Genomic DNA, 24,815 nt, shown 5'->3' with positions numbered 1-24,815 from the left:
TAGGGTTATTGAGGCCTCTCATTGAAGATATCTAAAAATGCCCTCCGTGGTAGTGAACTACCCTCCTATATGTGAAGGAAAAGCTTTGGGCTAAATTGGTTTTGGTGCAAATGGCGGGGAAAGGGCAGCACATAGCACAGGAGCAGACCACGTAAGTCACAACATGGTCCCAGTTCCCCCTTGCTCCAGGGGGAAAGGAATCTTTGCCAGCCCTATACCTGGTGCAGATTACTTCCCCATCCACTCCCATTCATCTGCGTTGGCTGGCACATTGGGAAGACAGAGTGAAGGCACTGCTAGCTCTCACCCAACTGTGCTGGAGCGGGGATTAGCAGCTCTGCAGAAGCTGTGCTTCCTAGCCCCTCAGCCCTATGCTGTGGCCTGTTTTAAGGCACATAATGTGACCCATACACCCCATGTGGGCATGTAATAGACGTCACAGTTGTGCACTTTCTGTCTGAAGTTCTGAAAATAAAATTACTTCTCTTTAGGCAGAAAGGTTTTGTTTGAGATTTATAGTTGGGATGTCAGTAACCAGGATCCCCCATTATCCAGAATGAGTTTTGTCCTCAGGCTAAATAGCCTTCAGCTCCTCTATAGTGATACTACCTATTAATTTATCACTGCATATGGGAAGGAAAAGGAATTGGGCAGGATAGATAAATTAATGGCATCACTTTAATAACTCCACAACATGAGCAACAACTGTAGCTGACTCTGCAGAATGTCGGGCTCTCTAGATAATTCAGCTCTGTAGCCTGTGACCGAGGGTGACGGCTGGAACTCTGTGATTATTATAGCATAGTACTGGAAAGGTAACTTTTGGAAGACTGAATTTCCCTTTGGTGTTACCCAACATATACTCATTCTGAATTGTCTTCCGAGTTGACATAGGAATTATTTGAAACATGACTCATCCACTGACCTGGATTACGCTGCTATACAGTCACTTCTGGCTGCATCCTGTACAGCCTGCAAACGTTTATAACATCAATAAGAGAGAAACGTTTCTGATGCTTGAGACAGGTTTCATGAAAGAATTGAAAGGGAAGCAAAACCTACGTCATATCCTACTTAATGTGAGCTTTCAACGTAAGCAAACTTACTACGTGGGTGCTTTTCTGGCCTCCATCATGGCAGTATTTGTGCTGCTAGTGAAACGGAAGTCTAGATTGCAGCAAAAACATGCACGTGCAGCTCTTCAATATCCAGTGTTTTTGCTGAGAGAATACTATTGTCAGTAAATTAATTTCATAGTAACAGAATTCTAGAAATAAAATACTATGCAAGTATCATATAAAAGTGCACTCGAACATGTAATTTCCTTGAATCTTCAACTTTTTAGAAACTGTTTTTCAGGGTTTTTTTTTTTTTTTTTAACAGTTTAAGAACTTGCCCTGGCTATACATTTACCCTTATAGTCACATCAAATGGAGAGAAATTAATACAAAAAGAGGTGAAATTGACATTTCCTTAAGTGGCAATTCAGCAATGATATTTTCTTCCAAAAAATTGTTCTGCTAGCACACAGCATACGTTCTCCTAGAACACTCAGCATTTACATTGTCCGTTAGTAGTCACAGCACCTCAGGGAGGAATTAAGGTGTTTCTCTTTGCAACTTTTTTTTTTTTTTTTAAATTACTGAGATTTGCCTTTTCATTTAAATTCAGTCTTGCATAGACTGGACAGTTTTAATACAATGAGATGATCCAAGCAAACAGGGATCAAGGCTAAGAACATTTTAAAAAAACTCAAGAAAAGTTGAGGAGGTTCTGAAGATGTGATGGGGTATATAAGTATTTTAATTGCTCCTGGAGGGGATCTTTAAGATTTACCGGGACCCACCTGAATGGCGGCCATAGGTGGTGGCTCTGTAGTAACTAGTCAACAGCCTGGTGTTTTGGAGGTGGATGGATGGAAGGAATTAGTAGCTGGAGACTTCTACCAAATCAGTTTCAATTTGAATTAAACCAGAACCCCTGCAATAGAAACTTATCCAGAGAAGGTGATTTGTATCCAAACCTGAGGATCTGCTGAACTTTTTCTCTCCTTTCTGCACTACTCTTACAGACTTCACTATAGACTTCTAAGTTTGATTTATAGTACTTCAAAAAGTATAGTATAATTTACTCCAATTTCACAGAGCCAGTTGTGTGATCCTCTTTTCTAACATGAATACATTGTATGCGTGTTCTCATGGCACCTGTTTTCTAAGAACTGTAGTTCAGGCTTCAAGAAAGCCCTTTGAGCTAAAGATACAGGGGTGAGCTCTAATGTTTTTTATATACTGTCTTTATTGTAGACAATGTTAAAACAGAGCTGGCAATTGCAACAGGAAATGGAATTTACATTTCTTGGCCTTCTGACCCCAATGTGACCTGCGGCTACACATTAAAATGTTGTATTTCATCTGGATCCGAACCCTGTAATGTGGACTGGGAAATGTTTCCTTCAAATGCAACAGATGCTGTGATCAAATCTGGTAAGAGAAAATCATTGTTTAAATTAGGCTTTCCAATTCAAAGTTTGCATGGTATACTGGCTTTGTAAGTGAATGCAGAAAATTATCAGAAGAAAGGATAAAAGGTACTGTTTTTAAATACTTTCTTTGCACTAATATTTTTGTTAACTTCTCACTCTCCTCAGCGGTCTCCATCTCTTAGTTCTTGATTCAACTATTATTTTCTTTATGCTTTCCAGAATGTTTTGAAGTTACTAAAAGCAATGTATCTGAAGCCCAAACTTTAGCATTCTGTACAATTGTTAAAATCCAGGGCAAATCTTCCAGATTCCAAATGTACCACTCTGGACACCGAGGGGGGTGAGGGGAAAATGCATTGGTTTTTTGAGTGTGAGAAAGTGAGAGCTTCCTCTGTTGGCTTGCAATAAATAAACAATTGACTTTTCCTGGAGCAAGGCACATTCCAGGTATATAGATGCAGGTAGGCAGGCTAAGAAATAAAAGGCAGGTGTGGTGGGAATAGTGGGGAGCAAAAAGAAATAAGCAGGAAAAGAGGCATATTTCCTGCTGTCCAAGAGGGCATTACAAAGACTAGAACATAATAAATTAAATATAAAGGTCCCATCTAGAGCCAACATTTAAGACTCAGTCAACTAGAGCCTCAACCCTACAATGAGATTCTTGTAGTCAGACCCCTGCACCTGCCCGGAGCCCAGGTGACAGCATGGAGGCTCCCAGCACTCATAGGGATCTACCCACATGCATCAAATTGTTGGCTCAAGGTCTGAGCATTTGATTGCACAAAGACTACTACTCAGCACCTCCTGCAACTTCACCGAGTGTCGAGGGCATGCAGCACTTGGTAGGACTGAGTCTTTTGTCATCTTATAGAATGATGGAATAATAGAAATGTAGGGCTGGAAGGGACCTCGAGAAGTAAAGTCCTGCGCTGTGGCAGGACCAAGTAACCTTGACCATTCCTGACAGGTATTTGTCCAACCTGTTCTTAAAAGCCTCCAGTGATGGGATTCCACAAGCTCCATTAGAAGCCTATTCCAGAGATTAACTACTCTTATAGATAGAAAGTTTTTCCTAATATCTGACCTAAATCTCTCTTGCTGCAATTTAAGGCCATTATGTCTTATTCTGCCTTCAGCAGAAATGGAGAACTATTGATCCTCATCCTCTTTATAACAGCCTTTAATATATTGTGAAGATTCTTATCAGGTCCCCACTCAGTCATCTTTTCTGAAGACTAAACATGCCCAGTTTTTTTCACCTTTCCTCATAGGTCAGGTTTTCTAAACATGTTATCATTGATTCAATTGTTGTTCTCCTCTGGACTCTCTCCACTTTGTCTACTTCTTTCCTAAAATGTGGTACCACAAACTGAACACATACCTCCAGCTAAGGCTTCACCAGTGCCAAGTAAAGCAGGACAATTGTCTCCTATGTCTGACACATGACACTCCTGTTAATACATCCCAGAATGATATTAGTCTTTTTCACAGCTGCATCTCATTGTTGACTCATATTCGGTTTGTGATCCATTATAACACCAGATCCTTTTCAGTATTAGCACCACATAGGCCGTTCTTCCCCATTTTGTAGCTCTGCATTTGATTTTTTCTTCTTAGATACTTTTCACTTGTTTTTATTGAATTTCATCTTGTTGAATTCAGACCAATTCTCCAATATGTCTAGATTATTTTGAATTCTAATCTTGTATTCCAAAGTGCTTGCAAACCCCTCCCAGGTTGATGTCATCTTCAGATTTTATAAGCATGCTCTCCACTCCATTATCCAAGACATTTGATGAAAATATTGAATAGTACCAGACCCAGGCTGGCCCCTGTGGGACTCCACTAGATATGCCCTTCCAGTTTGAGAGCAAACCATTGCTGATTGGTCTTTGAGTACAGTCTCTTTACCAGTTGTATACCCACATTATAGTAATGTCATCTAGAACACATTTCCCTTGCGTATGAGAATGTCATATGGGACTGTTTCAAAAGATTTACTAAAATCAAGATATCACATCTACTGCTTTCACCTCCCCCATCCACTAGGCCTGTAACCCTGTCAAAGAAGGAAACTAGGTTGGTTTAGCATGATTTGTTCATGACAAATTCATGCTGGTTGTTCATTACCCCCATTATCCTTCAGGTGCTTACAAATTGATTGTTTAATAATTTGTTCCAGGTATCCAAGTTAGGCTAGCCTGGTCTATAATTCCGCAGGTCCTCTTCGTTCCCCTTTTTAAAGATAGGCACTATGTTTGCCTTCTCCAGTCTTGTGGGACCTCACGGGTACTCCAGGAATTCTCAAAGATAATTGTTAATGATTCTGAGATTTTTTTCAGGGTAGTTCCTTAATTTCATTAGGCCTTGTCACTTAGACATATTCAGTCTTATATACATATTCTTTAACCTGTTCTTTCCCTATTTTGGCTGTCATTCCTTTGCCCAGGTTGTTTAATATTAATAGTGTTGAGTATCTGGTCACCATGAGCCTTTTTACTGAAGACTGACACAACACAGGCATTAAACAACTCAGCTTTCTTGATCCCATCAGTTATTAGCTCTCCTTTCCTGCTAAGTAAAGGACGTACACTTTCCTTCGTCTTTCTCAGGCTCCTAATGTATTGAAACAACCTCTTCTTATTGCCTTTTATGTCCTTTGTCAGGTGTAACTCATTTGTGCTTTAGCCTTTCTGATTTTATTCTTACATGCTTGTGCTATTCTTTGGTACTTCTTGTTAGCAATTTGTCAATGTTTCCACTTTTTGTAGGATACCTTTTTAATTTTCAGCTCTGTTTCATAAAGAGCCCCTGATGGAGCCATATAGGCCTTTTACTATTCTTCCTATCTTTCCATTGTACCAGGATAGCTTGCAGTTGTACCTTTAATATTGTCTCCTTGCAAAACTGCCAGCTCTTTTGAACTCTTTTTTCCCTTAGATTTTCTTTCCCTGGGATCTTCCCCCTTGTTTAGAGAGAGAAGAACAACGTATGTTTTATACAAACTCGATTCAAGCCTTGAGCTCATTATTGAAGAGAATAGTCACCCTGAATAACAGTGCTGTAATGGATGTGGCTATAATAACTAAGAAGAAATCAGTTGATAAGCTACTATATCTGGGGAGGGGAAAGAAGAAACATGACAGCTTTGAAGGAAAAATAACATTTCTGTTAACATTGCAAGTGTGTGTTTCATAATGGAAAGCAACAATCTGTGCTGCTTCCAATATTTTCTTAATGATATTTGTTTAGACTGTCTAGGTTGCTCTGAGTGGTCAAAATTATTTACTGACTCTGAACTGTGTGTGTAATGGCACACCTTTTGTGTATAAATACAGTATAGATTAAATAGGGGAAATACTAATATGTAAATACCATATGGTCTAATTCAGGGGTTCTCAACCTTTTTCTTTCCAAGGCCCACCTGTGTCCCAACAACTGTTCTCCTGCATATAAAAGCCAGGGCTGGTAACAAGCAGGGCAATTGCCTGGGGTCCCAGGAAGCTCAGTTGCTCAGGCTTTTATATGCAGAAAAACAGTTGTTTCCTGTGGCTTTGCTGTTCTGCGGCTTCAGCCCCAGGCAGCAGGACTCCAGGGCAGTGGGGCTTCAGCCCCTGCAGTGTGGCGGGGCTTGGCAGACCCTCTGAAACCTGTTTGTGGCCCCGAGAAGGCCACGAATCCCCAGTTTAGAATTGGTGGTCTAATTATTTGTGCTGTTACTTTAAATGTTTTTGTATGAAAATATGCATGTAAAAGCTTAAAATATAACTCTTGCTAAAAAGATTTTGCTTACCAGTGATATTCTTCTGCAGCTCTGTTTCAACCTGGTGTGAGATACAATTTTTCACTATATGGCTGCAAACACAGTGGATATCAGTTATTACAGAATATAACGGGATATATGAAAGAATTGCGTAAGTGCATTTTATTGTTAAGATCCTTTGAAATACAAGATAAAATAAATATGACTAACTTGTACTAATCTTCGCTAGATAAATTAGAAAAAGTCTGAAAGCAGAATCTCCTTACTGCTGAATATTTCCTTTATCTCTTTCAGTGCCACTAGCCCTTAGAGTTCATTAATAAAGATTTTTAATGTATCACTTCTTCACTAATTCAGTGAACTTCCACTCTCTGTGTCCTAGCTCGTTCTTATTCTGTTGTCTGAAAATCAGATTGAAATTATTGTAATATTTAATGTGAAAGTGGGATACAGAAGTTAAAATGGGGATTCAGCCCTAAAAAGTTTGAATAAATGGCAATATGAAGTTCCACCTTCCTCGTATTACTAGCTTCTATGACAAATGTGCTCAGTTTGCAAGTCAAAAGATGTTTTTCCCACTGTTACCCCCACAATGTTATCCTGAGTTTTGACAGCCTGGTCGTTGGCTTCCATATTGCACATCATCAACAACAGGTTCTGCATCCAAATATGCCCTTTGTTGTGCTCATGTAACTGCATTGTCTTCAGATTATGCTGTGTGACACAGGCGCTAACTTTCCAAAGTGCTCAACCCCCGGCTCTGTGCCAGGCCCCGCCCCCATTCCACCCCTTCTCCCAAGGCCCCACCCCAGCTCCACCCCGCCCCGCCTCTTCCCACCCAGTTCGGCCCCCTCCCCCAAGCACACCGCGTCCTCGCTCCTGCCCCATCCCCCACCCCCCCGAGCTAATCGTGGCATGCAGGAGATGTGGGGAGGGAGGGGAAGGTGCTGATCATGGGGCCCGCCGGCGGGCGGGAGGTGCTGGGGGGGATGACAGGGGGGCTGTGGGTGGGTGGTCGGCACCCACCATTTTTTCCCCGTGGGTACTCCAGCCCCGGAGCACCCATGGAGTTGGCACCTATGCTGTGTGACATCTGTGCAGTCCCGTTTACAGATAATAAGGTTGCACAGGGATCACTGAAGACAGTGGTTATACAGGTAAAGCCGAGGTATAATTTGGGCTTCAAGGAACCATTATTACTGGCCTTCTGCAGTGTGAAAAGAGTCCATCTTGACTAGAGCTGGGCAAAAAATGTTGGCCAAAACTTTTTTTCCCAAAAGAATTAGCTGCAGGTTGACTGAAACGCGTTGTGAATTCAGGTTGAATTCACCAAATTGTTTTGGTTGGAAAACAAAACAAAAAAAATCTGGAAAAGTGAAACATTTAATCTCAATGCTTTTCTAAACAAAAAGCGTAGATTCTTGTTGTTCAAAACACGTTTTCGGTTCAAATTTTGATGCAATTTTACTTGTTTAAAAAGTGAAAAGTTTTTTTGTTTTTGAATAAAAATATTTTTTTCAACCTGAAACCTACATTTTCTTTATTTTTTTGGGTCACCAGAACATTTAAAAAAATTGTCTTTGGTTCGATCCAAAACAATTTTTTTGGTCTGGCCAGTGAACACAACTCTAATCTTGACTGTTGAAGCCAAAGTGAGTGTGTGGGGCTCAGTTACTTTGCAAGTAAAAATATGTCTGAGTATATTTAATATAGAAATCAGTGACACACAGTGAATAAAGAAACCTACAATGTTCTTTATATCTAAATCAGTTTTTAGAGTAAAATTGCATTTTTAAAATATGAATATATTCTCATTAATTACAATTCCAGAGTTTGCATTTATATCTAGTGCTGATACTGATTTGGAATGCCTTAGATGTTTAAGGACCACCCCTCTATTCCCTTTTGCTCTGTTCCTGGAAGTCTGAACTCTCTTTATACGTAACAGATAGGACTAGTGAAGGATAGATGCATATTGTGTAGCTATAGGACCCATTTCTTTTTGAACTTTAAGGTATCTTCTGCCAGGTGCTTGGAATAATTTTATTGGAAACTTTTTCTGATTGCTTAGTGTGAGCCAGGGTAATGCTTTGTAGGGATCACTGCTTGCTGCTTAATGCTATGATGGAAGATGAAATGAAATGTTTACTCTAATCTCTTGTTTTCAACCATTTACACCTCTCTTAAAAAACAACAACAAAGCATTTGGACTAAGTTTGTCATATTTTTCAAAACAGAAATTGTGATATAATAGATATATAATTTCTTATCTTGTAAGAACACAGTTGGCTTCTAAAATTTCACTCATGGTGGTATCTGTACCTCCAGCTAAGGCCTGTTATGTGAATGTGCCTTGCTGTGATCCCTGCACTAGAGTCCATGTATTGCAATGGAGATTTGTGACTCCTGCTGGGACGCAGCAGTGCTTTTAAACAGCTTTAATACTTTTCTCAAAGAAGAATGCAGGCTCTGTTGTTACTAAATACAATTTCTTCAAATAAAGCAAAGTTACAGCCATTTGAAAATGAGACAATTTCTATTAAGTTGCATCTTTCCAATGTTTGCACTAGCTTGATTTATTTTTAATGTGTGTTCATACTGTTTGTATAGCACCTAGCACAATAGGGTCCTTGTCCATGACTGGGATTAGTAGATGCCCTTGCAATACAAATTACTGGTAATAATATACCAACAGGGAAGCTGAGGTAGTGACACCTGGCTAATGTCACCTCTATTATTAATAAATATATATCTTTGAAAAGGGAAAAACATGGATCTAGAAAATTTTCAGTGTAGTGATCAACATGTCAGTCCTAATAATAATGCTATAATACTAACATACTCTTAGCATACAATGGAAGGATAGTTATTTAACTTTTTTTTTTTTCTTCAATTCTTTCCATAGCTCCAAAGGTAGCACCAAATTTTACTGTGGAAGAAACCTCATCAGATTCAATATTAGTAAAATGGGAAGACATTCCTGTTGAAGACTGCCAGGGGTTTTTAAAGGGATATATTCTTTACTTTGCAAAAGGGGAGAATGGTTCTTCAAAGACTAGTTTTACGGACGAAGGTAAATAAAATATATGGTCCTCAATTTTCCTGTAAATTCCCAGTACTTGCTAATGAATAGTCCTTTAAGAAACAATTGTTTAATTACAGTTCAGTTGGCATTGTTCAACACCTAAATTGGCCTTTCAGAACTGGTGAAGACATTTAAAATACTAACTGCTCATGTGGGCAAGAGTAGATGAACTGAGTGGAATTTCTAGTTCACTAGGGTACCCACATCACACAAGTCACCATGACAATGAACATTCAGTCCCTGAGGAAAACACTGAGAGTGTGAAAATGGCAAACCCTCCAGAACTGGGTTTAAGTGCATTGGCAGTGTGGTTGGGATAATGTTGCATTGCCAGTGCTCATGCTATCTCTGGTCTGTAGATAAAGAGAAGGCCAGTTTCTTTCCCTGTTAGTGTGATACTTTTCATTCAGTTCATTCCAAATCTGATAATTGTGGTAGTGTGCAAATGATAGAAGAAATAACCTTATAAGATGTAATTGCACTTACCAGAGATGTTCTGAAATGTAATTATATGAAGTCTGTAGCAAATGGTGGAGTTCAGTGCATGACATCTTTATTTTCAGCTTGCAGTTTATTAATGTTTAGTCTGCCATAATCCTTGTTCCTCACTCCTTGGGCTTGTCTTTACTGCAAACTTAATTTGAGTTAAAATTCGAGTTCTGCCCCCAACTCAAGGTTAGGATTGTGAGCAGGCTTTAATTCCAGTATGGTGATGCTTTTAACTCAAGCTGGCTGGTCCATCAGGAAGTATAGGCTAAAACTTGATTTAGCACAGCTAGTCATCTGCTAACACAATGACTCCGTAGTATGGATGCAGGCTAAGTCTTCCAAGGCCTTCTCACAATTCCTCCACATGTGCCAGACAGGGCAAACAAGTTCTCCCACAGTTCATTAGGAAAGAATTCATAGAATGGCTCAGTTTGCAGCTGTGCTAAGAATGCAATTATATATCATCAGAAGTCTTAGTGCAGCATCAGTGTAGACACAGCAGCTTGAGTATTACTTCATAGCACGGCTGCTCTCACTCGAGCTGGGCTAATTTAAGAGGAGTAACTCAAGTGTACATAATGAGAGTTACTTCTGCACTGAAAATATACCCTTTGTGCTGCCTAATTAACACCCTGTTACACTACACAGTAGTGGATTTTCTGCAGCATAGTTCTGTACTCAGGATTTCGCTCCATTAAAAAGATTGTTTTCCAGTTTAATATGAAGTTTGAGTTTTATGAACACATTCTAATGTGGTGTACATTCTCTACCTTTTTAAACAGAAAACAAAACAGAAAAGAATATTACTGACCTAACGAAAAAGTCTTTGAGAATACTTGATCTTCAAGGCAAAACAAGTTACCGACTGGGCTTACGAGCCTATACCGTTGGTGGAATAGGCCCATCGAAAGACCTGTATGCGGTGACAAAGGAGAATTGTAAGTTGAACATTCCTGTTTGCCAATATTTCTAGCATGGCAATGCTTAAGTCAAAGAGTACCATGATCTTTATCTTGGACTCATCTGATGTCTTTTCCTGCTTAGCTATCCCAGGACTGTTATCTGTATTTTTAAATAGCAGATCTGGGGGGAAAATTAACCTTACAGCTATTCAACTGTAATCTTACAGCTACTATGAAGCTCATAATAATTAATGCTTGTTTAAAAACTTCATCAACTCATACGTATGGATGGGGTCTGAACTCATAACTGCTCAAAAGATTGAAAATTACTAAAGCCACCTGAGGATGGGAGGAGAAAAAAAAAAAAGGTTTACTCAGTTTGGAACGAAGAAGTGCATGAAATGACTGCCCAGAAGGCTAAACGGGCACTTCCGTTAAGGGAGAAAAGGAGATGCTCAGTGATCTTAAAAGACTAAACTAGGTAAAAGGCAATGCACTTATGCAACATGTAATTAACCTGTAGAAATCACTGCCACAGAATAGACAAATAGTTTGATAATTTTAAATAGCCACCTAAAATACAATAAACACTAGCAGTTATGCTCTCTGGGATAAAATTTGCAATCAGTCCTATCATCATGCATGTGAAGCTTAGTACCAATAGGGGATCAAACAGAAACCTCTTCCTTTTTTACACACTATTTCACAATTGACCAACTACATTATGGGAGGGTTTGTCTTTTGCAATGAAGGATGTGGTATAGGCCCCTGTTGAAGGCAGATGGGGCTTGATAAGCTGTCACTGATCTATAAAGCGGCCTATAATATCTGGGAATGTTACAAAAGGGTTGTGAGCCACAAACTTTGTTGATAACTTTGAATATCTCTTACTGTTTTTCATTATTTTTTCCCAGCCGTGGGGTTGATCATTGCTATTCTCATCCCAGTAGCAGTAGCTGTTGTGCTTGGAGTGGTGACCAGCATCCTTTGCTATCAAAAGAGGGAATGGTAAACACTCATTTTCAGTTAAATTCTTCTATTTGTTTGTGTTGAGTAATTTATTGCCTTCCTGTGAGGGGGTGCACTTACCTCTCATGAGTGCCTCCTGTTGGCTGGGTGTGGTGCTGCAATCTTATTTTTCTCCTGGTGCCTCCTATAGGCTGCCAACCTCGCTAGGCAGATTTTCAGTGGCCCAGCACTCCAGGCAGGTCACACACAATCTAAAATGGACAAACCCCTTCTAGGGTACTCAAGTCAAAAACAAATATAAACAAGTCTTCCAGTTCCCTGGCTCAAGCTGGACTCAGCCCATTCTTCCTGAGGGTGCCTGGTCTCTTCAGTCCCTATTGGGCACCTTTAAATCTAGCCCCCTTTATTGGGCTTTTAGTAAAGAATCTTTTACCCTCTTTAGGGTTTAGGTCACTTCTCCACTGGCTGGTGCAGGAAGGGGGACCCAGACCCACCTGCTACTCTGGGTCCCAACCCAGGGACTCTGCAAACAGCAGCCATGTGCTGCTTTCCGTAATAGTTGCTGCTGCATTCCCTGGGCTGTTTCACAATCGGTCTCATCGCCTTCACCCATTACCTTAGGGTTACAGTCCTTGGGGTCTCTGTCTTATCCCTGCTTGAGCAGGGTCTCTCCCAGGCCTCCTTCCCTGAAGAGTTTTGCAGCCTTCCAGCCCTTCCTCACCCTTCTGGTCCTAGCCAGTGACTGACCTGCTAAGCCCCTTTGGCTCCTTTTAACTGAGCCTGTTGGGCTCTGATTGGTTGCTTCCCTGTAACCTTTCCAGGCAGGCCTGGAGGAGCCACCTTCACTGCTCCTGCAGGGAGCCTTAAAAGGCCTAGTACCCCCTGTCATGTTTTTCTCAAAACACCTGAGGATTTCAGTGGGCTTTACACAAGACTTTTGGGTGAGGGTCGGTGGTATTCCCATTTTATAGTTGGGAGGGATAGGAGGGAAGGGAGGCACAGAGAAGTAGCGATTTGGCCACAAGGTCCCACAGTGAGTCAGTGACAGAGCCAGAAGAACCCAAATCTTCTGCTCATTGTCCAGTGCTCTTCTCCTCCACCTGAGGCTGCATGCAAGATCAGGTGTAGTAGAACTCGAATTAAAATGTGTAGAATTAGGCATACATTTAATTTGTGATCTGCCCATGATCAATTTACAGTCCATCTTCAAACTTTCAGAAACCTGAAATTCCAGTGGAAGCATCAGAAGAATGTGTACATTTTTTTTACATGCAGCCTAAAGCACAACTGTGTGAAGTGAAAAATTTGAACAGTTAAAGTTTATACTCTGTGTTGAGGATTACGACCTGATAGTAACATCATGACTGTTTTTCTTGCTTTTTTATTTTGACATGCTGAACCTTTGCTGGTAATTTTGAAAATTACTTAACTTTTCTCTATAAAGGATTAAAGAAACGTTCTACCCTGACATTCCAAATCCTGAGAACAGTAAGGCATTGCAATTTCAGAAGAATATATGTGAGGTAACCTTCATTTTAATAAAATTTTTAAGCATCTAAAACAGTGGTCCCCAAACCGAGGAGCCCGGGCCAGCCCCCACAAGGAAGTGGGGAGGGAGCATTACCCAGCCCTGCTCTTCCCTCAGCTCTGCTCCAGCCCAGCCACCAGTCCCTGGCTGCAACTCCGCTCCCGGCCTGGAGGGAAGTGGGGGGGTGAGAACATGTTCTATTACTGGTAAGGAGAGGTGCGAGAGGAAAAGTTTGGGGACCACTGATCTAAAATGTACAGTTGCTTCAAGAAGATATGTCCCAAGAGTCAGTAGAAGTGATATGTTCTAGCTTATCCCCAACTGTTAATTTCCTTCCTCCTTGCATTGGCAGCAGTGCGAAGAGAGGGTATGGCATTCTCGCCAGCTCCCTTCCATGCCCACTACTAATAGTTTGTAATTGGAAGTAAATGGAAAGGCAAACTAATGCTTTCAGAGTAGATTACATAAGAAAGATAAAAGGGAAATAGTGGTTGGTTTTATATTAGAAATATTTTTTGGCAAAATTCATGAATAGTTTTGAAGTTGAACTTGCTAAGATATTTTAAAATGAGCTGAATATCAAATATACAAACAGATATATGGGGAGGCGGGGGAGTTGAATAAGTTGAGTAGTTTTTTAAACAGTAAACAATTGCTCTGTTGCAGTGTATAGATGGTGATACTTCTCCATACTTTAATAGGCAGCAGGTTTAAAACAAATAAAAGGAAGTTCTTCACGCAGCGCACAGTCAACTTGTGGAATTCCTTACCTGAGGAGGTTGTGAAGGCTAGGGCTATAACAGAGTTTAAAAGAGAACTGGATAAATTCATGGTGGTTAAGTCCATTAATGGCTATTAGCCAGGACAGGTAAGGATTGGTGTCCCTAGCCTCTGTCTGTCAGAGGGTGGAGATGGATGGCAGGAGAGAGATCACTTGATCATTGCCTGTTAGGTTCACTCCCTCTGGGGCACCTGGCATTGGCCACTGTCGGTAGATAGGATACTGGGCTAGATGGACCTTTGGTATGACCCGGTACGGCCTTTCTTATGTTCTTATGTTATGTTCTTATGTTCTCTCAATTTAACTAAGCAAACCACAGTACAATATTCAGTAACTCCTCGCTTAACGTTGTAGGTATGTTCTTGAAAAATGCGATTTTAAGCGAAACAATGTTAAGCAAATCCAATTTCCCCATAAGAATGAATGTAAATAGGCAGGGTTAGGATCCAGGGAAATTTTTTTCACCAGACAAAAGACTATATATATATATATATATATGTATGTATGTATACACACACGCACGAACACACACACACACACAGCATAAGTTTTAAACAAACAGTTTAATACTGGTACACAACGATGATGATTGTGAAGCTTGGTTGAGGTGGTAAAGTCAGAGGGAGGGATATTTCCCAGCGAATGCCTCACTGCTAAATGATGAACTAGCACTCGGCTGAGCCCTCAGGGGTTAACCCATTGTTGTTAATGTAGCCTCACACTACAAGGCAGCATGAATGGAGGGTGGAGAGACAGCATGGCAGACAGACACACACACCATGTAAGGCCTTGGCTACACTCGGGAATTCACAGCGCTGCCGCAGCAAAGCTCTCGCAGCGCTGTATGTGCTCCACCTCTCCGAGGGGAGTAGCTTGCAGCGCTGCGAGTGAGTATGCAGCGCTGCAGGCTCTGATTACACTGGCGCTTTACAGCACTGCACTCGCAGTGCTCGGGCGGGGGAGTGCGTTTTCACACCCCTGAGTGTAGCAAGTTGCAGCGCTGTACAGCGCCAGTGTAGCCAAGGCTTGTAAGAGAGAGAGAGATGCGCATTGCCCATTTAAGTACGCTGACCCCACTCTAAGTACACTGCCTTTTTAAATAGATCAGCAAATTGAGACAGCAGCTCCTGCCAGCAAGCTCCCTCCAGTAGTATAAGGGCCCTACAGTCAATCAAAACCTAACCCCGCCCCTTGACCCCTTAAGCCCCGCCCCTTGGTCCCTCCCACCTGTCACCAGAAGTCCCACCCCATGGGGGTATTACTTCCTGGGTCAAGGTGCCACCTGAACGGAAGCAAGGTGTGTCATGTGACCCCTCTAAGAACTCCCTCCCCATCCTCTACCAATCAGGAGGGGTTTTGTCCCGATAGGACCGCCCCGAGAGGAGATTTTGACCAATCAGGGTGACTTCCAGGGCGGGGGTGACCCGTCCGGAAGTGGGTCGTGTGATCCCTCTAAGAACTCCCCCCACCACCCTCTACCAATCAGGAGGGTTTCGTGCCAACAGGACCGCCCTGAGAGGAGATGTTGACCAATCAGGGTGACTTCTGGGTTGGGGTGACCCCTCCGGAAGTGAGTCGTGTGACCCCACTAAGAACTCCTCCCAAGGCCGTCCGCCAATCAGAGTGCAGCACCATTATCCCATAAGTCCCAGCGCCAGACAGAGGAGGCGGCCATCTCTTACCAAGGACACGTGTTTTCGAAAGCGCGGAAAGGCTGCTGAGAGGAAACATGGACTCCTTCATCACCCCCATGAGAACTTCGGACTTTGTTTTAGACCCAACCGGCTTTGAGCTTGTGTGGAGCAGGCGTTACATCAGTGACAGTTCCGAGGAGGACCCTTTGACCCAGCCGTTGATGGATACGTCAGAACCCGACCCCGAAACCCTCGTGAGACAGCCTGATGAACGTGACGGCCTCTCTTTGTCCACCCCCTCAGAGGTGGAAGGCGATCACAGCTCGGGGGAGGCACCGGCGGACAAAGCGAACGGAAAAGACGGTGCTCAGGTAAAATGAATGATTAAGAAGCGGCGGTCAAGGAGGGGTGGGTAATGGGGTAGGAACCGGGGGTTACGTAAATTAAAAAAAAAAAACAAGCAGTGGGGGTGCTTACGTGGTTTCTTTTCTGAACATCTCTCAACAGGTCGACGATGCCTTTTTAGAGGCCTTTAAGAACTTACACGTTGGAAGCCCTGTGGGAGTAAACATATCGTGCGTCAGCTGCTTTTGCTCATGTCTGAGACACAGATCTCAAGCCGAAAAGGACAAAATGGAAGAATGAACCATCTGAGACTCCCTTATGGTAGGGGTCATGGCATCCATTTTTTACAGGTGGCTGTAAAAGGTCATGTTAAACCAGGCAATTAATAAAACTTACTTAAATGTGTCAATATGAATGTGTTCCCTTTCATACTCGTGGTAGTAAAAGACGGTACCAGTAACAGTCATGTCTACACAGACGGCTCTGTTAAAGAAAATATATTACGCCCCCGGGGAAGTTGGGCGCTTCGGCGGGGTCAACCCTCTTTTTCCAGCGGCCAGAAAGCATAGTAAATCTTTAAACAGAAGACAGGTAACAGCATGGCTTTCAGACCAGGATGCTTACACTTTACACAAACCGGCTCAAATACGTTTTAAAAGAAACAAGACCATTGTTTCAGAGGTGGATGCGCAGTGGCAGGCAGATTTGGTGGATATGCACCGGTTCTCCAAACACAACAGCGGTTTTAAGTACATCTTAACAGTGATAGACATTCTATCCAAATATGCCTGGGCCTTAGGCCTAAAAGACAAGACGAGTGGCGAGGTATCCAAGGCCTTTAAAGCTATTTTCAGTGAAGGTTGCGTGCCTCAAAAATTACAAACCGATCGGGGGAAACAATTTTTAAACAAACCTTTAAGTGGATTGTTAAAGCGGCACGGAGTTCACCATTTTGTTACCAATAATGAAGTCAAACCAGGGGTTGTGGAGCGATTTAACAGAACTTTAAAAACTAGGATGTGGAGATATTTTACAGCCCATAACACCTTTCGCTACATTGACGTCTTACCTGACTTTATAAAGAGTTACAACCAGAGTTTTCACAGAACTATACGTACCAGACCCATTGATGTTAACCCTTCAAATTCTCTGAAGGTATGGAAAACAGTTTACGGAGATAGTTTTAAAATAAAACCGGTTGTTGCCCCTTTTAGAAAAGGTGACCACATGAGACTGTCTAAAACCAAAGGCGCTTTTGAAAAAGGTTATGAACAGACGTTTACCGATGAGATATTCATAGTGGATGAAGCCTTAACCAGGGGCCAGAGACCTGTATACCACTTAAAAGATTACGAGGGTGAGGCAGTTACTGGATCTTTTTACCCTGAAGAATTACAAAAAGTAAACCCCAAACGAGACAGGATTTACAGGATTGAAAAAGTTCTAGCAGAGAAAGGAAAAGGGAGGAAAAAGCAGCTACTGGTTAAATGGTTGGGGTGGCCTGATAAGTTTAACAGCTGGGTGGAAGCTTCTCAACTCTGACATCTAGACACGAACAAACAAACAAACAAAAAAGATTCATTCTGCAAGGACAGAGAGAGAGAGAAAAATGAGTGACGGCGGGTTTTACATTACTTTGCCCAGCAATGCCAGCTCTGCAGTTTTTCCCCAAAACACCATCTCGAACTTTACAATATGGCTAATTAAGCCCTTGGATCTCCCGGCTGCCTGGGAGGTGGGGTTAGTGGAAATACAATACCCGCACATCTGGAATACTATCAACGAAGACACCCCTTTCGAAATCACCTTTGGAGCAACAATGTGGAATTTCATCCTACGACGAGGTTATTACTCGACCATACCCGAATTACTGGAGCATATGAACAGCAACGTGGCTCGTCATCCTGGACTGCCTGAGGTGGTCATGAACTACGACCTTGTGGGTAGAAAAGTGAGACTTAAATCTACCGATTTTATGTACGTGTTTTCTACTGACGGGGAGCTAGCTAACATTCTGGGTTTGGGCCACAAACGCAACGTCCAAAAATTCCCCTTCTCGGCAGACATCACAGGAGGTTTTAACTCCTTGTATGTATATACGGATATCGTAGAACACTAGTTTGTGGGGGACTTTTCTGTTCCCCTGTTACGCTGCGTCCCTGTCTGAGGAAGGAACAACAAGTTTGTTACCATCACCTACAACAAACCTCATTACGTCCCTGTCAGTAAACACCACATCGACACCATCACCATTGAAATAAAGACAGATCAGAACAGACATGTCTCATTTCGCTTCGGCTAGGTGCTCGTTAAGCTGCATCTGCAGCCGCGGAGAGAGCGATGTTTCTAAAAAAGCAAAAACCCTATTATGGCGATCCCAAAAAATTATGGGCGACCCCACCATCTACAGGAACTATTACAAAGCCCAGGCTGGATACGCCCTTCCTGGATATCATGGGGTCCCCGTGATGTACGGGGCGGATGTGGGTGGAATATTTCGTAGCCTCTTTCGAAAAGCCGTACCACTTTTGAGGAGGGGGCTAGAGATTATTAAACCCCACGTAAAAACCGCCGCTCAAAACATAGCTAAAGATGTGGTAGGTCATGTCTCCTGTGCTGTTCTGGAGAAGGTGGGGAATACAGCTTCACAGGAAGGATCGGGGCTGATGTACATTAAAAGGAGGAAGAGAAAGAGAAATACGTCATACCCGCGACGCACAGGTCCCCCAAAACCCTTTAAAAGAAGGGCTTTGACATGCAGGGCCGGCCATAAGCGAAAGTCCAGGAGGAAGCCTGGGCGAAAGAGGAGACGCGCTCTGCCTGGTAAAAGAGACATATTTTAATCAACATGGCTTTTGTTCACTGCGGGTCTGATGAGTGCACCAAATCCGAACTAGACTTGTTTCAAATAGCCCCTACACAGACCAGCATCGAGAAAAGCATCTACATCGAGGTGCCGCCTCTATCAGCTATTATGGAGTCTGCTCCCATTGACTTTTTTATAGCAGGGAATGGCATAGATTATATGGATTTAAACAACACGCTGCTGTACCTGTGTTGCAAGATTGTAAAAGGAGACGGAACTGAACTCGCCGTGGACGCCGAAGTGGGTCTGGTGAATTACCCCGTGGCCTCTATTTTCAGTCAATTGGATGTCACGCTGGGAGACCACCTCATAAGCCAAAGCAACAACTGCTACCCTTGCAGGGCCTTTATAGAATTGGTGCTCAATTACAGCGACGACACCCTCGCCACACAATTTTCCGCCGGCCTGTTTTACAAAGACACTGCTGGACAACATGAAGAAACAGAGTTGGATGGAGGGAATCTAGGGTTTGTGAGGCGTGCAAAGCTGACGGCCGAGAGCAGAACGGTAGAGCTGCTGGGCCATTTACACAGCGACCTGTTTTTTCAAGAAAAACTTTTGTTAAACGGAGTGGATGTGAAAATTAAACTGACGCGCAGTAAAGACGCTTTCTGTTTAATGGGCAGTGCGGCTGAAGGCTTTAAACTGCGCATTGTATCAGCGTCCCTTTTTGTGAAGAAAGTATGGGTGGCCCTGGGAGTCCGTCTGGGGCACGCAGAGGCCCTGCTTACCGCTAATGCTAAATACCCCGTGGACCGTGTGGGAATGAAAGTGTTTAGCATCCCCGCGGGCAGCAGGGTCAGTAACCAGGAGAACCTGTTCCTGGGACAGTTACCCAAAATGCTTGTCCTAGGGTTTGTGGATAACGATACCTTTAGCGGAAGTTACGCTAAAAATCCCTTTCATTTTAAACATTACGATATTAATTTTGTGGCCTTGTATGTGGATGGTGAACAGATACCGACCAAGCCTCTGCAACCGGACTTCGAGGCAGGATGCTGCATAAGAGAATACATGAATTTGGTACAGACAGCTGGTAAACACATGAAAGATCGTTCTCTGTTAATCGACTGTGAGGAGTTTGCACAGGGTTACACCTTGTTTGCCTTTGACCTGTCTCCCGACCAGGAATGCGCTGATCACTATTCCCTGATTAAAACCGGGAACCTGAGAGCAGAAATACGTTTTGGGAAGGCTTTAACGGTTACTGTCAGTATGATTGTGTATGGCGTTTTTGACAACGTCATAGAAATAAATCAGAGGAGAAACGTTCTGTTTGACTACATGTGAACATGGACACCGTGCAGCTCTCACGTGTCTTATCAACGGACCCTTACACGAAAAAGAATTTCTTAGATGTGTCCCCTTGCGATTGGCTCCCAGGAGGCAAGCTGTCTCAGAGGCCCCTAGGCTTGGTGGTGAACACGCATCCACACAACCAACCGGTGAACACTGGCTCGCCTTGTATCTGGCAGAGCGTAACCGTGGAGAGTTTTTTGACTCATATGGGCACCCCCCGAACAATGTGTTGTTTCCTAAAAGCATTATGAAATTTTTTAAACAAAAATGCCACAGACATGGTGTTTCACAATAGACAATTACAAGACCCCCGCTCCGTCGCCTGTGGCTATTACTGCGTGTTTTTCTTACATCATCGTAGCAAGGGTTTATCTTTTGATCGGATTTTAAATTTGTATTCTAACGACTTAGTGCAAAACGACCGGATGGTGATGAATTTTGTAAAAAGTAAATTTAAATTCTTGGGCATGCCTAGCCTTGCTCAAACCATGTTTCAACAAGCCCAGACATGTGTATCTTGCAATGATTTTCATAGCCATGTTACCCAATAAAGCACCCCAGGTGAGGGGTTTAAAGACAAATGATGTTTGGTGTGGGGTTTTTTTTTTTAAACCAATTGAGGAAAAAGTACACTTTTTTTTTTTTTAATTATAGAAATGTTTTATTTAAAGCAAAACATTACCAGTTTTAAAAAAAAATGTAGAATGTGAAAAATGTTACACACTGAGCCATTCGGCTCTTTTAGCCAATTTTCGGTTTTTAGACGGCAAAAAAGGGGTCACAGTTTCTTGATCCACCCCGGTGTCAGCAGTCGAGGCCTTGAGGCGTTCCAAAAGATCTCTGTTGGCCGCATTGCCCATGACGGAAGATGGTACGTTCAGTTCCGCCATGGCATTCATAAACACATCCCATCCTTTAGGTACATGTCTGCTAGGAACAGAGCCTTTGTACACAAAAGACCCTTTATCGTTCCATGAAGAGAGATTTTTATCCTGGCCCAGCTTATTTAGCAATACTATTGCATTTTTCTTAAAACGCTTATTTACGTTATCCAACATCTCCTGAGCAACAGAGTCTGAGTTCTTTGGTGTTTCTGAGGGTTTGGCAGTCACACTTTGTTCCTGTTCCGGTAGAAACAGACTTATTTTCCCTTTATCCGCATCGCTCTGCTTCACGTACATTAGGTACCTCTGAAGCACGGCGCTGTAAAGTTTAGCCTTTTCATATTCAGCCAAGTCAGTTCTTTGAAGAACAGACTTCATTTCAGCATCCAGTAAGCGAGTTGCGGTTGTTCTGATATTTTCCTCTGCCGGAGGGGGAGCCCTTAATTGCTCCAACTGGTGGCTGGGCACCAGGAACATTTTTTCTGCATACTCCATTATCGATTAGTTAAAAGCCCCGTTATCAGAGGGATAGCAAAACTTAACAGAGGTCCGATAAACCCCCCAGACTGCTTTACCAGATGCTTTTTTCTTTTAAGTGAAACCCTTTTATTACACAAAGTTTTTATAAGCGTGCGTTTCTTTTTCAGCACACGCACTTGATTCTGTGTTAAAGGTACGTTTCCTTTTAAGGTATTGAGCGCTATTTCTGAGATGGCCGCTACTAGATCGTCAGAGGCCGAACACAGTATAGCCCTCCTTTGCTGTGGGGACAATTTGCTAAGTAATTTTAAAAGGCCCAGGTTTCTCTTCACGCAGCTAGACATGTTTTCGGTCAGCAGCCCCGGCTGTTAAAAAGGGGCCTGCCAATAAGTCATCTCTTTTTATACCCAGCTGTTCTTTTCAAAGTATAAAGCGCTGGCCAGTCTGGAGGGAAAAGACCAGTTCTTAGTCTATAAGCTTCTGGTGTTGAAGCATTTAAATCCACCACCAAGTAGCCATAAGGTCTTTTGGTAGCATCCTCAAAAGCTTCTAGAAAGAATTGAGCTTTGCTGGGGTACATTTGCCGAGCGAGCGTAGCAATTTGTAATTTATCCCTGGGGTTTTTGAACAGAACCATGTACTTTGTGTTTAGGTTAATCGTGCGACTCTTTTTTCCCTGACACATACGTTTTGAACTATACACATAATGCTCAGGTTTCTGTGATGCACGTACTTGGTAAAGGCTTTCTCGATTTCATCGCTTTCGCAAGCCGAGTTCATCAGATCGTCTATGATAATCATATTTACTTTATTAGTAGGAAACAAACTGTCATCGTCAAAAGCATCAGGCAGACCCTCCACAAAATTGATAAAGGGATATTTACAAAGCAGTTCTTTATACAGAGGTTGCCAACAACTGTAACACCACACGATATTCTCAGGCATAACAGACAGTGTGTGTTTGGCATTATCCAACATGTTTTTTAGAAAATAACTTTTCCCGCAATTGCTAGGCCCCGCGAGAATTGCAGAAAAGGGGTGTTTCCACCTCGTATCCATTTTTTCTTTTTTCAAAAACCGTAGGGCAGGGTTTTAAAACCTTCTCCTAGGACCCTCTTGTTGTAAACCACTTTTTGTGTCTTTTTAAGGGTTTTTGTCTCTATTTGCCACTGGTTTTTGTTTCTTACGATAGAGGGCTGCTGCACCTCTATCTTTTTGGAGGGGTTTTCTTGCAGACCCGTGCAATAGTCCAAGACTAGATCTTTCAAACTTTCGAAGTTGATCTTTTCGCAGTTTGCTACGTTTAGGGTAATACCTTTGACTTTCATACAGGCCTTTCCACCCAACAGCTTATACCCATAGGTTTTCGGGCCTGCCGACACAAACTCGGTGATGTGTTGATCTGGCGGGATCTCGCTCGTGAGGTCCCCTAAATAATCCCCCAGAGGGGGATTCCAGTCACCCTCCCTTTTCACAAATATCACCGAGTCAGTGTCGTGGTACAGGCACCGCTCTTGCAAACCGTCTTGGAGGCTGTATAATTCTAAGCAGGCATAAGCGGTGGTGAAACAGGCTATGAAAACATTGGTATTGCCAGAGACAGAGTACCGTTCTTTTGCATGCTTCCACGACACGCACGCTGTTCATCATCAATAAACTCGCAGGATGAAACCTCATAATTGGGGGAGAACAGGTACTGCAAGAGTTCATCAGGGTCTCTCACGATGCTGGTGTTGGGTAGGTTGGATCTTTGGCCGAATTTACCCCACAGAGAATTTAAAAACAGTTTAGTGATTTGGCGTTTAGCAGGGTTTGATCTGATCTCGTGTTGGCGTAAATGCACACCTTCTTTCTGGTAGAAATCGCTAACGTACTTATTTTGTTTTTCCTCGTCTGTGCACCAACTGGGATACTCTGAAGCCTCTTGTTTCTGACGGAGGTGTAATTTTATGTACTCTGAAAAGAGTTTATCAGATTTTTCATTAAAATGCCAGATTTCGTAGATCTTAGCCACCGCGTACCCCTTCGCTATGGCCGCGTTCAATTCCACCGTGCACCAAGTCCCCAGGATGGCCCGCTCCTCGTCAGTATTGGTGCATGTCTCCTGCTGCTCGGTTTCCGCACAGGTTCAGCATAGCGGGAACATAAGCTTGCCACCCACTCTGACAGGTAACAATGGGAAAAAGAGGCCTCGTGGGGGGTACACTTTAACTTTTGCAATTCCAAAATAATTTGCAAGGGGCCCAAATTTGTCATAGACTATATCGGGGTGTCCGATTGGGTATTCTTTGGTTTTGTTTACGAAAGGGTACAGGCTGGTAAAATCATTAGTGGATTTCTTCCCTGGGGTTAGGCTTGTAATATAGGTGGATAGCGTTTGTCCTCCCCCCAAAAAGAGCATCCCTAGGCACGAGAGGCTGGGGTAACTGGGCTCGGTTTAAAAAGTCTGCAAGCTCCCTGTCTGTTTCTTTCATCACCTCCCACTCGTGCTCCCAAAGAGTCCTCACTACAAAACCAAGTTGTTTCAGATAGTCGGTCTTGAGCTGCGTCTTGTAATAAAGAAACCCAAAAGATGTCCCCGTCATAGGATTTTGTGCTTTTTCACAATAACAGGTGACACAGCCGTGGAAAAAACACTCATTAAACTCAAAGGCTGTGTGTATCCCATCAACATCGGCATAACCGTCTAAAAAGTAGGGGCCTACCTGTAGTTCCCCACCCTGTAAAGCGTGCCGTATTTGTATATTTTCTTTGTGAGAAATATACAACAGCCACTGAATAGATGGGGTCGAATATCTCTTTTTCTGCCTGTGATAGTTGTCTGGAGGGAGAAGAGCTACCGTTTTAGGCTCCAAAAACATAAACCTGTACATAGGCATGCAGACAGATGCCAGTGTTATGTACCGGAATGGATCTATACACAGTTTTATCTCAGTGAATTTACCAGGTTCTCTCTCTACTACATCTCCCTTCTCCATCATTTTCATAATCTCTTTTCTGTATAGGATACAGGCCTGTCTCAAAATTTTTACATCCTGCTGACAGTAATACGCGAGCTCTTTCTGCAAGTCAAACGCCTCAGAGCTGTGGTCCTGATACCAGTCGAGAAACTCTGCTTTTTCTCTGGACATCATGCTTTCTACACCATAGTCCTCCATACTGGGCATAGGCCCCACGTAATTTTGATTTTCTAACGTGCTAAAAAAGTGTGGAAAATACCCTTTGCACCCTTCAAACCCCATCGCCTGCGGTAGCTTGCTAAGCTTCATGGGCAAGAAGTTTAAAGAGTCTATAAAACGAATGCCCAG

The 24,815-nt window shown here is 42.7% G+C and overlaps 1 protein-coding gene across 4 annotated transcripts in view; it reads left to right on the top strand.

Moving 5' to 3' along the window:
- Window positions 1-24,815, top strand: part of LIFR (LIF receptor subunit alpha) — a 93,261-nt gene that overhangs the window by 56,537 nt on the left and 11,909 nt on the right. For 3 of the 4 annotated variants that reach the window (XM_034774533.1, XM_034774535.1, XM_034774534.1), the window contains exons 14-19: window positions 2,304-2,483; window positions 6,295-6,396; window positions 9,151-9,318; window positions 10,602-10,757; window positions 11,636-11,729; window positions 13,135-13,213. In XM_034774533.1, the coding sequence (XP_034630424.1) occupies window positions 2,304-2,483; window positions 6,295-6,396; window positions 9,151-9,318; window positions 10,602-10,757; window positions 11,636-11,729; window positions 13,135-13,213 (779 nt within the window). Of the gene's footprint in view, window positions 1-2,303; window positions 2,484-6,294; window positions 6,397-9,150; window positions 9,319-10,601; window positions 10,758-11,635; window positions 11,730-13,134; window positions 13,214-15,485; window positions 16,005-16,140; window positions 20,739-24,815 lie in introns of those variants that run through there. The other variant, XR_004646255.1, reaches the window with a different exon arrangement.

Source organism: Trachemys scripta, chromosome 6 (genome assembly GCF_013100865.1).
Source record: "Trachemys scripta elegans isolate TJP31775 chromosome 6, CAS_Tse_1.0, whole genome shotgun sequence".
Taxonomy (NCBI): Eukaryota; Metazoa; Chordata; order Testudines; family Emydidae; genus Trachemys; species Trachemys scripta.
This window is presented reverse-complemented; position numbering and strand designations above follow the sequence as displayed.